Raw genomic sequence first — 18,113 nt, 5'->3', positions numbered from 1 at the left:
ACTTAAGCTCCCATTTTTAGAAGTTTAAGTCTCTTGGGTTTTGATTGGGTTTTGCCCATTTGTTTTACAGCTGAGTTCCCAACTCTCACCTCCTCTCCAATAAGCTCATCTAACAATGCATGGTGGGTTTAAATGTGTACACAGGACTAAACAGTAGCTATATACACTACTACAGTATTTTTTATTTGTATTTATTTTCTTTTTTTGAAGAGGTGGTGGGCTACTAAGGAAACACACATCCCAATTTCTTCACTCATTTCTCTTGCTAGATTCTTCAGTGATGATGACTCAGGCTAAAAGATGACGCATGATCTCTTCCGTAGGGCTTGGATTCCTATTTGCTGAGCAGACTTAGTAAATGTATCACTACTTTTTTTTTTCACTTGTTATATGACAGTGGATTCAATACACACTTGTTTGCTTTGATTGCTCAAAACATACAACATGCTCTTTCCACTTTAACATAGACTGCATACTTCTGCTCTTCTGATATCTTACCAGCCGTTGCAGTTATTGGCATAGCTTTAAATTTCACAGAAACATCTGCAAATAATCCCCCAGTTCTGGTCACGTTAATAATTGGTCCAACATAATTTTCAGCAACTCGCACAGTTGAAGCTGAAAGCTGAAGTGTTCCAAAAGCATCGTCATTGGCATTGATAATTACATGAGCTATTGTTTCACCCACTACTCCAAGTCGAGGAGAATTTACAACTGAAACATAAAGAAAACTTAGTGAGGTGGTGCCTGAGGTGCTTGCTATCTATGGCTATAGAGTTCATAGACATACATGTGAGTTTAGTGGAGAGTTGCCACTAGATTTCAAGAAAACTATACTTTTTAGAATTGGACACAGTATAACTACAAACTGCACCGAGATACTTTTGGTGTTTGAATTATATTATGGCAGAAAAATCCCAATTTTGGTAACTTATTATTCTACCCGGCTGTGGACTGTATAAGCTATAATTTTTTTGAAGAGGTGAGGTACTGTGAAATATTTTGTTTATTTTTTTATTTGTCCATAAGGCCAGTAGTAAGATCAATACAGTTCAGGAAAACTTCACTTTAACACTTGCTATGATGAAATATAAATAAGATTTCAACTTCCCAGCAGAATTATATTTGAAGTTTCCCTTAACATGTCAAGAACCTTTGAAGCACGAATTAGGCTGTAATGACCTGAATTTATCCAAATGAGTGACACAGCAAACATTCTCTACACTAAAAAAGCAACATGTGGCTGTAATTCTACACCACTTATTTTTAAAAGACTTTTTTGTCTCAAAATGAACGAAAGTAGCTTAGTTATTTCCTAACACTGAACTTTAGAGAAACAACACTAGATGAACAAGTATTAGTGCACAAAACCAATACTGTTACATATTTGGCCTGAAAGACCTTGGATAAGGCCATACAAGAGGGATAAAGAAATGCTTATCCATCCCTGACACAATACTTCACTAAAGGAATTACATGCCACCAACACACAAAGTAGGTAACTCAGAGATTTCTTTATCTATACAGAGTTTGGCAGAAGTAAAAAGTTTATCATTTAACTTGTTGTATTTTATTGTATTAAATATAAATACTAGCCTTCATATTTCAGTTGTAGGTTTTACGTATGTAGGATACTTACTTGGCCGATCCTGTACTTTCTCAATCAACACAATACTGCTTAGCTCCACAAAAACAGACTCGGACCTCTCAGGATCATCATCATCCAAAATAGGCAAAAATATTGTGGCCTCACTTTCATTGGCTGCGAAGATTATGTAACCTGTAATGGGTATATAATCTTTTCCCTGTATTGCTCTAACAACATCAGGTGGAAGAAAGGGAGAATTTTCATCATCGCCAATAGTTCTGTATGTTATCATCACTGTCCCAAGGAGACCACCACACCTTATTATTGTCAGGGAGATATTTTTTGTTTCTTCCTCAACTTTTATAGGTCTGTTTTGCTCAGAAAAGATGAAGACTCCATATGGATCATCATTAGCTAAAATAGTTAATGTTGCATTAGTATGATTTCCAAGACGACCACTGGAGACACTGATGATCAAAACTGAAAACGCCTTATCCAATTCAGGAACATCATCAGGAGAAACCTGTACTGTAACATTTGCTCTCGTTTGGCCAACATCAAATGTTACGTTCCCATCTGTAGAGATCAGGTCTTCAGTAAGATCACAGACTATGATCCAATGCAGTGTCACCTGAGACAACGCCCCATGGGTTCTCACAACCTAAATGAAAATATAAAGATCTGCATGTTTTTGTTCTATGAGAAAGAAAAAATAAAGGTATGAGATGGAATTAAGCAAAGACATTGACATGATGCGTTAAAAATAAATTTGTCTTAAAAAAACAGTGTAATCTTTATTATCTCAGGTTTGCTCTATTTGTTTTACCCTCAACACTGTTACTTTAAGATAGTAGTACCTCAAATGCAAACAAGTAGAAGTGATTTTAAACCTGTGGATACTATTATTACAACATTTTAGCTTCAAGCTGAATGATACACATTAGAAAACTCGGTATGAAATGGCAAAACAGATGTACATGATAAAGTTATACAAACCCTATAGACTCAGGGCAAAAACATAGCAGAACACCCCGTAAAAACAGAGACAGAAGAGGATTGCACAGCAATATTAGACTCAAAGCTTTCTCACCTGCAGCACAATGTTGCTATCTCCATCTTCAGGCTCAGTTCCGTTTACCGAGAGTGACTCAGTACTGAACTCAAACACACCATGAGCATCATCAGAGGCCTCAATAGTCACAAGGATGTGGGATGCAATTCCCAAGCTAGCTGTTAAGTGCAAGTTCCAAAAAAGATTATTTTCTCTAGCATCTTTTCCGACATGAAAGAAAGCAGCTAAAGAAATATCTTACAAAAAATAGATAGGAGAGCACGACTGGAGTATCCATGTTTTGTCTGTTTTTTTGAAATGCATTATAACTATCCACATGGATAAGGAACCGACTTTCAATAGTGCAGTCCTGGCAGCCCTTCTGCAGAACTATGCAATAAAAAGTGTAATGAATATGAATATTTTAAGGGAGGAAGGAAATAAAATTACAGGTTTAATGAATTTAGGATGGTGTGGAGTTATATGGGAAACCTCAGTGTAAGCAGATAGACCAGACAAATGCAGGTCTTATCCTAACATAAGGTGGAATGAAAAACAAAGAAAAAGTGAGTCAGTCATGTAAAACCTACTACTAAGACGATTGTCTTGGGTGAGGTAACTTGCTGCTCAGAGAAAGAGCCGGGCACTTAAGAAAACCAATTCCGGAAACAAGGAAATGGGAAACAGCACTTCAAAAAAATACAGGAAGCTCCAAAAAGTGGCTAACCCACAGAATTATTCTCAGATTCAAATTGAAATCTTTTGAATTTACAAGTAAAATTGAGAATCAGGCTGTTACAAGGGAATAAACTATTCCACTTGGATAATGGTTGCTCATACAACATTTTCAGATCTGTAGGGTTTAATCTGAAGTCCTATATGATCAGGGTTTTCTCTCAGATTTTATGTTATTTCTGCATCTGTTTTTTTTTAATATTCTCAGTATTAAATTATCGTTGTTTTCTGTATGTTGTAAGTACAACAGAAAAGAAATGAAAAAAAATCAAAACATTCCTTCAAAAATCCACCAGATTACTCTTCTCTAAGAGCATTTTTGATATGGAGAGAATCAAAGTAACATAAACATACCAAAGCATACAATCAGGTAAGTTTTAAATTGCTTTCCATTTTAAAAGTGTCTTTGTTTTTTGCTCTCCAGAAAATTTGACAATTTAAAAAAAAAATAATTTTACAAACTGTACTTCTGGAATTACTATATTGTGTTTTACAACAATATAGTATTGATGGTATAGAAGCTGTTATTTTTGTGTTACACTAATCACTGACTGCTATTGATATTATGCCTAAATTAAAATGGAAAAGAATGTTTTGACAGAACTGTATAATAAATTAATTACCTGTAACTGCAAGTAAAGTAACATTATGACAAGTTGTGTCAGTAATTTATGAAGGATATTACAGTTAGCAATAAAAAATAGGATTAATTGAAAATGCTTACCATGTTGATGGACAGTTGAAAGGAAGAAATCCATGTTCCCATCACCACTACCACTGCCATCATTTCTAAAGAGCTCAGCAACTTTAAGATGACAGACATACAGATATATACACATATATACATTTATAAATAAAGAGAAAGCAGAAAGTAATTTTAACATTTCCAGACAACACAAAAAGAGATGGAAGTAGTCTAGGAAGGCATCAATTTTGGATATGAAAGTATACAGGATTTCTGTTATGACCTTGGAAATAGCAATGAGAGGTCAGAAGGAAAGAGAACACATACAATTCTGTTTCCTCTTTTCTTTCTTTCCCTCTTTGTGTCCCTTCTTTGTATGTCCCCTTTCTCACTCCTATATGTGGTCTGTCATGGAGAAATCGGAAATGTGAATAAAAAAACCCACAGGGGCTTAAACACCCCAAACTCTCTTATTCTCATATTTTCTCACAAAGTGAAAACAGGTGTCAGAAAGTTGGAAAAAACTGCAGAAAGCTTAACTATGGAGACTTTACCCTAAGTTTTGTGCTGCAATGGTGTTGGAAAGGCCAAAAAGACAGTTTGTGTTAAGAGGTTATCTGCCTTAGTGAATTACTAGAGTTAGCTGTAAGTTTTCTGACAAAAAAAAAAAAAAAGGGAAAGGTTCATTTAACAAAACAACTATTTGACCAAAAAGACCACATGCATGAAAGGTCTGAAGTTTTTATCTAAAGAATCACTATGGACATTCAAGGTAGTATGATATAACCTCCCAGAAGGCAACACATTTGCATTTTGGGATTGATTAAAAAACATCAGTTAAAAAGTCACTTCATGGCTGCCAACATTTCTAATTACTTTTTTTCCTCCAACCAGCTTTACAATCTCCCTTAAAAATTTTCTCCAATGGAAACAAAGTGTTTCTGTAAGGGCTGAGTGGTTTTACATGGCAGGAACACTGATGCTTGCCACCCCTTCTGAGACTAAACATCTCACACCAGGATGTCCTCTGAGTGTTTTTCTTGTTCTTCCACAGAGCTACCAGCTATCTCTCCACCTCAGCTAAACTCCTCGGGCTTCTCAACACGCAGTCTCCTACTACTATAATCCAGCTGAATACATTATGAGCCACTGTATCGCAATTCCTCCAATTTCATTCAAGTGGCAGATAAAAAAACCCACTTTGTTTAGCCTTAAATATTTTATAAATATTGAATTTTTTAAAAATATTTGAATTTATATATTTTTTACATTATTTCAATTCTCATTACCAACCATGAAATTATATAATGTGAAAAGCAGCAATTGCCTTTAAATGACCTACTACATGGTAATCATATGCTTTCTTTGGGATCTGGTGGTTTCCAGCAATGAATAGCAAAATATCTGAAGAACAGTTAAGAAAAATTACAGCTGTCTGGGGATGTAGGGGTGTTTGTTTGTCTTTAGAAATAACATGGAAAAAGTACACCTAAGAAAAGTAAGATTTTAATGGATGAGTAGAGATCATGAAAATACAACCAATGGATGACACACGTGCCTTACCTCCTCCCTCTGGGTTCAACAGCTCCACTTTAAAAGTCTTTTCTAATTCAGGAATAGAATTATCAGTGATGTTAACAGTAATGTACTTGTATCTTTCTCCTGGCTGAAACTCCAGCGTGCCCACAACAGCCTGCAATATGAAAGCTCTTCACATTTTTGTTTAAGTCTAATGTTTTCATCCATATGAAAAAAGAAACAGAAACTTCATTTTTTTTGCCTTTGTCAAAACATCTACTTTTCTTCATTTAAGCTTTTAAAAAATCTGCTGAATCCTTGATATGAGAAAAAGACATCTAAATTCACACAATTACAAGCGTTTGCATTCATCTACATTCCCTGCACAAATATCAGTTAGACAAGCAAACACAGATACACACAGGTTGTTTTGTTGAACATGTGAAAACCCCAGTATGTACAAACATAATCTTAACCTGGATGCATATATAAAGTTTGATACATTCAGCAACAACAGCAAATGTCCTTTCCTGCTACATTGACAATTCTCTTAAGAAAAAAAAAAATCAAAACTTTCCCTAGGCTTTTCCTAGGAAATAAAGCATCCTGCACACACAGGAGGTAAAAGTCACATAATGATACATATTTTAAAGTTAATATTACACACTCATTTATCACATCACCATATAAAACAAGGTGTTTCGGTGAAAGGAATCATAGCTGGCTAAAATACTCAAACTGAAGGCTATCTCCAGGACAAATACCTCAAATTAAATTCCAGAATAATTACACACCTTGGCAATGGCCATACCTGATAATCTTTAGGACTGAAAGCTGTAAGTGACACTGTTCTGTATTCCACCAGAACTGTTCCAAGAAGGCCTTGTGCACGAACTACCAGTAATCTGATGTGTCCAACTTCTTCTTTAATTGTAATATGGGGCAGAGCAGAGGCTGTCAGAATCATTTCATCACCTGGCTGAGGAGGTGGCCCCACAGAGAACTGTAGTAGACCTGGCAGACAATAAGTACTATTTACATGGCTTCTCTCACCAAATTTAAATTATTATAATCAATTGAAACCAAATTATTGATAATATTTATATTTTGTAACGTTTCTGAAATTTAATTATTGATATGCTCTTAGGCATCAATCACAATACTTCCAGGGATGTGCTGTGTACCTTCCCTTCTCTCACTGATATCCATAACAGTTTTGATAAAGCCACAGCACAATAACTAATTCAGGTCTTCCCTAAAAGAGCCTCAATATGTCAGTATTGGGTACTTATGCATATAACAAGCATGCAGAAATGGCTCTCTTCATCAGGAATTCTCATCTGAGAAAAACTTGCACAGGATCAACTACATGCAACCTTTATTTGCTTTCTGAAGGGAACCATCACGTTTGGTCAGGGAAGCTTCGATGTCTTTTTGTAAAATTCTCAAGAATAAGTAACTCAGATTTCACTCGTGTACAAATCATGAACTAATCTCAAGTTAGATAAAATGGAACACTTGGCATTGTTTCCTCAACTATCAAGGCTAAGCAAAGTTTTTTTTCTGTTGAGCTAGAACTACACAATTATCTGCAACACGACTGTACCATCTCCATCTTCATTACCATATGGGTGGTCACTAGCTTTGATGCTGATATCAGTAGTTTCTTTTTCTGGGTCTATACTTGCTCCACTGGTAGGAGTCGAACCTAGTTTTCCATCTCCAGACACTGCAGAGACTAATGTCACACGGAAATACTCATTTAGCTCCGGAATGTCATCATCAATAGCATGCAAATTTAAGACCTAGAGAAGGACCAAATCATGGAGAAATCAGATTGTGCTACATAAATCACTTTAAGAGTTTCACGACCCTGTCTGACTCATTACATTCTCTGATTAGTCAGTCAGCTGTATCTGCTGTGTAGATCTGAAAGTAATGTGGACAACATTTTTGCTTTCCACATAATCTAACCTAACTTCTAGGAAAATACTTTATATTTAGAATATGTATTCCAAAAAGAACATTACCAAGCTATCACAAATGGAAAGCATATTTTCTTAAGTGTTTCAAATTGCATAAACACATAGCCAAGAAAGCAATTATTTATTATCACATCTTAAAATAAGTATAGTTTAAATTGTGTATATTGACAGCAAAGTATCTGAGAGATTGTCATGATTTAGCCCCAGCCGGCAACTAAGCCCCAGGCAGCCCCTCGCTCACTAGCCCTCCCCCAGTGGGACGGGGGAGAGAATTGGGAAAACACTCGTGGGTTGAGATAAAGGCAGTTTAACGGGACAGCAAGAGAGGAGGAAACGATGACGAAGACAACAACAACAATAGCGACAAAGGGATGTACAAGAACGAGCCATGCCCGGTGCAGCAATCGCTCACCCCCCGGTGACCGACAGCCCGTCCCCCAGCAGCGATTCCCCCCCGGCCAGCTCCCCCAGTTCATGTACTGGGCACGGTCTGGAACACCCCCCGGGCCAGCCGGGCTCAGCTGTGCCGGCCGTGCCCCCCCAGCTCCCCGTGCGCCCCAGCCCCTCGCTGCCAGCCCAGCACGAGGAGCTGGACCGTCCCCGACTGCTCAGCGACAGCCCAAACATCGGCACCTTATCGACACCAAATCACCCCAAATCCAAACCGCAGCCCCACGCTGGCTGCTGCGGAGGAAACCAGCTCCATCCCGGCTGAAACCAGGATACAGATTTCAAACAAAACTGTGCTTCTGAAGAGAAATTACAGTGATTAACCCAATTTAGAGAGCCAGCTTGTTGTGCCACCTGGTACCTGAGATTGCACATCACACTATCAATTAACATAACCTGCTCTGCACTGGCTAACTCACCTTAGAGAATTCCAGTTTTTTATATATTTAAGTAGCTGATCATATTTAGAGGCATGGGAAGAAGTAGCTTACAGACATCAGTGGAAAGTCTCTTAGGACATCTCACTTGAGCAACAGCTCCCAGTCTGTTTCTTAGATTGGGAATGCCCATTAACTCCTCTGCATGTGGACAAGAAATTGGACCACACAGCAGTGGAGCAAGAGAGTATACCAGCCCTCTTCTGCCACCAGCTAGAATAAAGGTGGGCTCAGCCACGCTGCCAGACTAGAAAATCTTGGAAATTTTTGCTGATTGTGTGCAAGGCAGTTATATGATTCAATGGAGAATTAAAGCTGAATGAACAGTGACATGAGCAAACTATTTTCAGATATCACAAGCTTTTGCCAAGCTCTAACCCCTTGCATTGTTTAAGTGGGACCAGATCTACAGTTCTAGTGGAGCCACCTTTCAAATGGTGTCAGTGAGTTTCAGTCAGTCCACACGGACTTCAGCAGAGTGATATAAAAGAAACCGAGGATGGCATTTTCTACTGACAATTCACCCTTTCTGTTTCACCAATACTGATAGAAAACACGCATGAACTTTCTACAGTGTTGTGGTCTGACACCTCTTCTTCAAATAAATGTGAGATTCCCACGCTGTCTGTCAGGATTGTATTAATAGAAAACAGATTAAGCAAAAGGGACAGAACATGGCCACGAGCGTTTGCAAGACACTTGATTACAGCAGTGAATTTTATTGCTGTCCACTTAATTGATGCGGAAATAAATCTGAGCTAGAAAACTCAGAGCAAGACCTGATCATTTTCCTATTTCAAAAGCAGCTGGATCCATTATTTCAACCATCTCCACTTCAAGTATACATATACATCATATACATAAATCTAGTTAACATTTTCTATATATACATATATGTAAACCTATCAAATGTATGATGTGCATTCAAACATACATGCACACATGGTGACCCTTGAACCAACATACACACAGATCTATAAGCATCTATCGTATCACTTGACAGTTGTCAGGGATGCAAAAAACCCTCCGAAATATAACAAAAGCCATGTGAAGAAAATGTGCTCTCGCATGAGCACCAGTCAAGCACCCTCGGAAGGTATTTTCCAGCAGGTTTGCAAAGGACAGGATGAATAGTTAATAGGAAGGTAGGGTTTACCTCTGATCTCTGCCAAGGAAGGAATGTGATAGTGCCAGTGCTGTTAGAAAAATCGGTAACAGAGTAATTAATGCCAGTGGAATCAACCTGGGAGATAATGTAATTTATGTACACATAGTCGAGGGCTCCCCTTGTACGCTCCACAACACAGGATATAGTGGAACCCTCATCGGCGGTCTAGAAGAAAGCAAGAAATTGCAATGTTTGTTATTGTCAAAGTAAATCAAGGCAACAAATGCAGAACATGGAATTCTTTAACGTTAGTCAAATGTTCAGGTCCAAAATTGCTGTCATGGTACTTGCAGGACATTTGGAGTTGCAGGAAGCTGAAACTGAACTTGATGGTGGTCAGAACAACCTCAGTGGAATTTGCAACAGCTTCTAGTATCTCCCTGAGGGCTATAAATGTAAGCCAATAACTGTACCCTGTTGTTTGTTTTGGACACAATCTCTTCCCCCAAACTACATGCCGAAGACAGAATCCATATAATTGAAATATACATGTCAAAAGTAACTGAAACTATTGTTTGATATTAGTGCCAATTATTCTAATTTTCACCAGCAATAATTTAAAGAAAGATTTTGATTCCCCCTTTCCCCAACTAGAAACATTACGGAAAAAAAATAGATATATTAAAATTAAACTACACTATCATAATTCAGGAAAAAATCTGAAAAATATTCTGTGCCACAGTCCTCTTTACAATACTGTCTTCACAGAGAACATGTCTTCACCAGCAACAATTTCACATATTTGGAACAAAGTAGGTATTGATTCTGACCATATATTTTACAAAATTATGATCACAGAACTAAAATAGAAATTTTTTTTTTTTTTTAAATTACCAGAAAGGCTAAAGCTATCTTAGGCATTAGATAAATCTAGAGCTGCTGTATAACACAGTGCAGATACTGCATTGCCTTCAGCTGCCTAGCAGACAGACATGCACACAAAGCAATTAAACTACTAATAAAACAATGCTGTGTATCTGAATCATCACTGAGAGCTCCAATACTTCCCTGGTGAAATGGACCTAAGATTAGTGCAAAACAATTAACATGCCACATACATTTTTAATTTTGCATCATGATTGGTTGATGATCTGTGGCATCACAGTGTTATTAGTGGCATTTGAGACTGAAGGAATCTATTATCATAGCATACAGTAAGCACATAAGAAAGCAAACTGAACCAAACCGAAAGCCAGTATCACTCGGGCAAGATGGTTCAAACACATCATAAGCACGTCGGTTAGAAAGAATGTAATTAAAATGTCATGAGAGTTCCCAAATTGGAAAGTATGCTGAAATGTGTTTTCCAAAATAATCCAATACCAACAGAAACAGGTATCATGTCCTTCTCCCTCATAATTGATTAAAGAATTAGAAATTACTTAGTCTATTTCAATCTTCTCCCCCAAAGTAGAAAGTTTATATATTGCATATATGGTGGCTACCACCGAAGAACAATTTAATGTTTTTAAAAAAAAACAACTCACAGCCTGTATTAACCAAATTCACATCAGACATATGCAATTTATACCTTATAAGTTATGTCTGCAAATGATTATCGAAAAATACATCACACCTTGTCATTGCATGACCTGTAGTAAAATTCTTTCAAACACATCACATAACACAGAAAAATAAAATTAAAATCTTTGTAATAATTCATTCTCCAAAAAAGAAATTTAAATCTTGTATTTTTATTGATATCCCATTCTCATACATGACAGAAGTCAAGGAATAAAATGTTCTAGAAAAATTTAAGCCTTAGTCTTCAGTTTATATAATAAAATCAATTCTCTTAACCAAAATAATTGGGGGGGGGGGGATGTTTAAAAATTATATTGCAAATGCCAGTGAGACTGAGGCTGTATTAACAGAACTTACACATTTCCAAATTCTAGAAAAGCGTTGCATAACTACAGAAACTAACAATGTGAAATAAAGGCATTATGCACGTCAACTGGTCTTGCCATTAATTTTTCTCTGTCCAAAACTTTCCCTGTAATTTCCCTTATGAACACCTTACCTCAGGAATGCATGCTCCAGTGAAGCCAAATAAACCATTAGCATTATCACTTTTCTGTATTCTTAATCTTGCCGTGGTGTTGTCTTGTGAAATTCGAGCTCCACCACGCACAGAAATGAGCTTTAGGATGAATAACTCCTCTCCTTCTTCTTCTTTGTCATCCTTTGCAGACACAATGAATGACTTATTGGTCTCTCCTTGTCGGTACTCCAAATATCCAGAGAAAGGGTGGACATCACTCTTCGCAGGAGTTGCGTGGAGTTCATAGATCTCTGCTCGTGTCAATTTTCGCTCATAAAGCCTTACATCCTGCATCAGCCCTGTGTACCTACTGCTGCCATTGATTCCTGCTCCAATTCTCACTATTCCTGGACCTGAGAAGGAAATTATAATTTTCCTCATGTTACTGTATTTCTTCAAACCAATATATCTGCATATGAATATCTGTAATTGTTAAAAATCAATGGTAAACTGTTTATTATCCCTAGATTAGGAATCATACTGATCTTGAATTGTAAAATCAGAAGGTTCCTCGAGCCTCATCTCACTACAGGTCAAACAATTCCATCCTAGACTGTTCAGGTTTTTCATCCTACTAGTTCCACCAGCACATTGTCACCATCCCTTATTTTAACGAGGCTTGGAAACTTCTCTCTTTCCATTAGAGATTTGCAGAGCACAACTGCAACCCCTCTCCGCTTTTGTTTTGCTAAACAGACCCCTCTTGTCTCTCTGCTAGGACAGTGGATCTGTGCTGATGATACCATCACTGCATTAGCCCTTCTGAACACGCTTTTCCCCTAATGCGCTGGGAATATGGGCTTCAGAAATGTACACCAAAATCCAAATGCCTTTTACAACAGCATTAATATTTCCCTGTCTCCAAGCAATTATCCCACTCAGCAAACCATCGGAGCACAGCTGCCTTTTTCACAAATATGCTGAGCTCATAGTCATTCCTGTTGTGCTAAAGCACATAGTCCTCTCTTCTTCCCAGCTTTTCTCTGTTTTTGGAAGAAGCTGTGCTCTTGCATGTACTGGCATCCATATGACACTGAGTTTCAGCTCCAGAGATGAGCAACCACAGCGGAAAATGGTCCCAGGGCACAAGGCAGAAGATGGTGAGAAAAACTGGGCTACTGTGCTCACCACTGTGTAGTATCCAACAATAAACGGAGAGACATTAAATCCTTACCTTATACTTGTAGTATCTCCAGACAGAGCATACGCCATCTCCGCTAACATAGAAAATTTACAACGACTCAGACATATCCTTCTAGCAACAAAAGCATTATTGCATTTCACACATCTTTGTTTTAGAAGCTGAGGGGAAAAATATCTTTCTCAGCTACGGTACTGCAAGTCTGATGGAAATTATTAATTGCAGAGGCACTACTTTGTTCCAGAGGGCAAAGTTACTTCTCGGACTTCAACCACTGGAAATCTACAGGCAGAAATAAAATACTACACTATAATGAAGTCTCCTCTCTATTATCATTCTATGTTTGTGTACATATATACATGCAGATGTATACGCATTTAACACCACTGTATCTTTTTTAATTCTCCTCCTTTGATGACAAAAAGGAGACTGCATTCAATAATTTGATAATCAATCACTGCTTATCCCCATCAAAGAAAGCATGTGAAACTGAGGGTGAGTGGAAGGAAGGAAAAAGGATGGAGATGATCTCCAAGACAAAAATGCACATGGAAGACTGGAAAACAGCAGAAAGAAAGAGCACATAAAGTCCATATATATATATTTCATTTGTATGCCAAATATAAATGAATTCCAACCACATATTATCTGACTTTATAAAGCAAGTGCTCTGATACTTCTCTGGTCACTGCTATGCTAATTCAGAGTGAATGTCCATAATGATTACCTAGGACTAAAACCAAATCTGGGACTACCCAGTTCGATAAAATGAAGTACCCATGCTAATGTTCCTTGGAACACTATTAAACTTATAAGCATAATTTTAATATACCATGTAAATACATACTTAAGTAAATGTATGTCCTGAAAAATTCTGTTGCTTACAAAAGAGTGGCTTAGTTGCAATATAATACACAACTAGAAACAAAATTATTATTGCATTTTGTTTCAGAAACTGAGAGGAAAAAAGTCCTTTCTCAGCTAAAGTGCTGTAAATCTATGGAAATCATTAACTGCAAACATATGTAACCCTATGTATACATGACAGGCATAGTTATATAAATATAATTTTAAATTATTAATTTATTTTCAAATTATTACAAGCTAAGATCTGTTGTAACAGACTCTGATTTTTTTTTCTTCTTCTAGTTTCTAATTTCCATATGCTTTTTGAAAATTCTCAGTATTTCCTATTCTTTCTTTCCAATTAACTAATCAGATATAATAATTTCAGTATCTTGCATACACCTGTCAAGGAGATAGACTCTTCTACACATTTCAGAACTTTACAAAAGGAGAAAACTTATGCAGGTTATTGGCTCACCATCAGCAATTGCCTCTCCTTTTAGGCTCTTCATTCCTCCCAGAACTGGAATTCCATCCATGTAAAATTCAATTATACTGTCATCCAGAGTAATAAGAAGGTGAAGCCAAGTATTTTCATCCAGGTATTTCAGAACTGCTGCTTTAGCCATATATGTCATATTGGATCCTAATGCTTTATAATGAAGCACTACAGAAACATGAGAATAATTTGTTTGGATTTTCACGCCGTAATATAAGGTCCCATTATCATCATCCTTTTCAACTATATAACCATCAGTACTGACATTAGGAATTAACCACGCTGAAAATGTAAAATTGGTTACTGCAGTATTTCCACTGTAGGGGTATTCCGGACCAATAATCCCAAATGCATCCTCTTTTCCACTGAAATACAAAGCATCGGTTCCACTGTGATGGCGCCTCATGTGAGGTTGGGATTGTACTGAGCTTGGAAATGATCCCAGCAACAAGAAGTCTACCATTGATGGCAATCCAGCTTGGAACGTACTAGACAGTATTTCCCAACCTAACCGGACAACACCAAAGGTGCCTTGTTGTCTCCAGATGGTGAAGTCTGTAATATAGGAAAGATCATCTTCAGAAAGAACATCTTCCACTATTTCTCTGTCCTGGCTTTCTGGATCTATAACAAAGACTCCAAAAGGGTCATCATTGAATGGAATCATCACGGTTACAGCAAGGCTTGTTTCAGATAGCTGACCACCAGGACCAGGAAACCCACCTATATAATAGAAGTTAGAGCAAAGGTTAATGGTCAGTTTCAAACAACACAGTCTGAAAAAAGTTACTAAGTACTTAAAGTCTTTTTAATAATTTTATTATTAGAAACATTTGTGTTTCTAAAAAGGATTAAATCTTATTTATAGAGCCTCTGAGCTCTTAGAAAATGCTCTAATTTAAAAATAACATAATTTAACTGTATTGTTTTTAAAAAACTATAGTGACACAATTTTCATAGAGAACAAAGCAGTAAGTTATTTTTCAATTGCAAAACACACAGCTGTCTTTCAGCTAAAACAAGATTAGCTCCAATTTTTCCGAGTTACTCAATGAGACGGGTTATCTTTGATTCATTCGATAAATGTGGGGCCAAATTCAGTTCTCATATTACTCCAAGATTTACAGGAATATGGAATGGCAAAATTTGGCCCATTGCCTCTGAAACAGAAGCAGAGACACCTTGCAAAATCAGTCATCAGTTGTGTGTTAAAACTGTTGCCAAGTCCTGATATTAGTCATCTATTTCTGCACAGTTAAGAGTTCGTGATACAAAGATCATGACGTGAATGCAGAGCCTCCATGTTCAAAGTGTACAGTGATCTACCTATTATAAGTAGGACATTTTCTGTACATGCATATGGATTTCACGTACAGGAAAGGTCAACTCAGATTTTCAGTTGTATTTGGGCACAGAACACCATAAATCGCACTGAAGTGGAATGAGTCCAGGAGATTTAGAAGTCTGATCAGTAGCAGACCTGTAGCAGTTGTAATTTAAGTCATATGACGTGGTAACCCTAAGTATTTTACCTCCTCTAGAAAAAAGCAAACCAACAAACCTCCATTGTGGTTGACATGCATAGCCTGTAACAGCTTTTTGTCTTCAAATACACAAAGATCTATAGCTCTGAAATCACCAGAAGGCATCCTTTTTAAAGGTCAGATTACCAAAATGTGTATAACAGTAATTCAGGAACTGAATAACTGCATTCATATATCTATATTAAGATTAAATGGAAAATAAAACCTAAAGCCTTACCAGAAAAGTATAGGATATCAACACATGATTCAAGTCAAAGCTCTGTCCGGGGTTGGTTTCTTTTTGATTGATTAAACATAATTCTTTTCTACCAGATATGAAAGTAATGGTGATATGGAAGACAATACCTGAAGCATTCACCAACTTTAGAATGTAAAATTCATTGAATTCAGGAATACTATCTGAAATAGCATGGAGTGTTATTGGCTTTGATCCTTCACCATCCATGAAGCACACAGTCCCGTAAGTTTCATAGAACTCTTCTCCTGGCCTCAGGGCAGAGTCATTATCAAACAGCTGCCAGGTCAAGGAGACATTGCCAAAGTGTCCTCTATGTCTCAAAACCCTGTTCAGTGATACAGAGAGAGTGAACCTCCTGGCAGGTACGCACCAGCATTTATTTGCAAGGGAAAAGACAGTTACTACACTTATCTCCCTTACTGTGAAAAATAATATACAACATCCTAAATAACCATGAACAATAAATACAACCATGAACAATGATACAAATCCTGCCAATTTCACAGTATAATTCTACTCCCAGGTATACTACAGGTACCTTAGAAAAAAATAACTAACGTAGGCCCATGCAAAGTAGTACTGCTAAACGAAACATCAGTTTATCTTGCACTTCTATTATGTAAATAATAAACACGAATGTATAACAGTTCAGCAAGTTAACATTAAAAATTGATATCCCTGGCCACCCCTACACAGGAAAGAGAATCATCTACATTTAACCATAAACATTTCTCCCATTAGCCATAAAGCCTCCTTAAACGCTTTCTTACATTGGTATTAAATTTGGGTTATGTTCTATATCCTTCAGAAATCTGTGGTTATTCCACATTAAGAACATAGTAAATGAAAACAAGATTTTATTTTTTTATAGAGCTATCTGGTAACATAATTTCACCAATTTCCAAATGGCATTTTAAATAAAACCTTAAGTATATAAAGCCTTTATTAACAAAGTGTGCTTTATATACAAAAAGTGTGCTTCTGTTTGGACGCTAAAATACAATGCCTTTTTTATCAGTCTGAAAAAGATTTTATCAGTCTGAAAAATTAGTTCAGCAAAACTAGTTTAGGCACTGCACCAGAATTATGTTGTTTCTGCTTCCAAAGGCTTTTCTTTTTTTGCTGTTAGCAAGGGTGCTCTGGTAAACCCAGCTATGCAGCACAGTTGCAGTAACTTCAATTACTCCCTTTAAAGCTCAGTGCTGCCATAGGTGTTCTCAGTAGTTAGGCTATATGCTACTCTGACTCTTTTGTATGTACTACACAATAGCCAAAGCAGTCAGGGGATGGAAGAGACAGCTCCCTAGTAAATATATTTCATCAATGAGGACTGAGAAAGGTCTTCAAATGTTGGTGATCTTGGTATCATGTGCTTCCATACAGCACCTGCATATAAACCTGTTTAGTTCATATCATCGTTCTTCACACCATCAAATACAAAAATTTTATCTTGCAAATAAGATTATAAAGGACAACAAAAACCAAAACCCAAAGATCAGTATAACAAAACCAAATAAATGAACACAATAAATTTAATAGCCTCTTTTCTCAAGGATTTTCATTTTTCAGATGTGTAACACAAGAATAAAGATGTAATTTTTTACTTCTCTCTTAACCCAGGTTACATTCTGCTCAATCATCAAGATTCTTCTGTATCTAAAATCTACTGAAAATATAACAAAACAACACTGTAGTCTTATTTATTTATGTTTTAACACGAATTTCTATATACATTGTAACATGCACAGTCTACTTGGGAGTAGCAGTTGGTGTCTTCAATATGTTTACAAATAATTTAATGCAAAATTCTCCTTTATTACATTTTTATCAACACAAACTTGTATGGGATTAGATCAAAGTACTAATAAAGTACCATAAAGTACCACATATATCAGTTCCAAAAAAGTGCAAAAGTATTATTTTAAAGTTACTTACATGTAATTGTTACTTTTGCCTTCTTCCACTGGCTTCTCTAAAGTCTCCAAGGAGAAAATTCCATTAGGATCATCATTTGCTTCAATAATAACCGTAGCCACTCCAGCCTCAAAGACAACGGTATCTCCTAAAAAGAAGGTGATGAATTTTATCAAAACTGGAATCAGAAATGGATGTAACTCTAAAACCAAAGGTGTTTGCTTCTCACACCAACTGCTTTTATGGAAACAAAGAAATGAACAATGATAA

At 36.8% G+C, this 18,113-nt stretch overlaps 1 protein-coding gene across 1 annotated transcript in view; it reads right to left on the bottom strand.

Moving 5' to 3' along the window:
- Positions 1-18,113, bottom strand: part of ADGRV1 (adhesion G protein-coupled receptor V1) — a gene marked incomplete at its 3' end in the record, with an annotated part of 281,727 nt that overhangs the window by 231,020 nt on the left and 32,594 nt on the right. The window contains exons 18-29 of the mRNA XM_082012794.1: positions 17,865-17,991; positions 16,037-16,254; positions 14,127-14,870; positions 11,641-12,014; positions 9,606-9,782; positions 7,202-7,382; positions 6,389-6,591; positions 5,623-5,752; positions 4,099-4,179; positions 2,679-2,818; positions 1,640-2,249; positions 499-714 (exon numbers count right to left, since the gene is read on the bottom strand). Coding sequence (XP_081868920.1) covers positions 499-714; positions 1,640-2,249; positions 2,679-2,818; positions 4,099-4,179; positions 5,623-5,752; positions 6,389-6,591; positions 7,202-7,382; positions 9,606-9,782; positions 11,641-12,014; positions 14,127-14,870; positions 16,037-16,254; positions 17,865-17,991 — 3,201 coding nt within the window. The remainder of the gene's footprint in view (positions 1-498; positions 715-1,639; positions 2,250-2,678; positions 2,819-4,098; positions 4,180-5,622; positions 5,753-6,388; positions 6,592-7,201; positions 7,383-9,605; positions 9,783-11,640; positions 12,015-14,126; positions 14,871-16,036; positions 16,255-17,864; positions 17,992-18,113) is intronic.

The sequence above is a fragment of the Phaethon aethereus genome, assembly GCF_964289735.1.
Source record: "Phaethon aethereus genome assembly, chromosome: Z".
NCBI lineage: Eukaryota > Metazoa > Chordata > Aves > Phaethontiformes > Phaethontidae > Phaethon > Phaethon aethereus.
The sequence above is the reverse complement of the archived record's forward strand: the minus strand, read 5'-3'. Positions and strand labels throughout refer to the sequence as shown.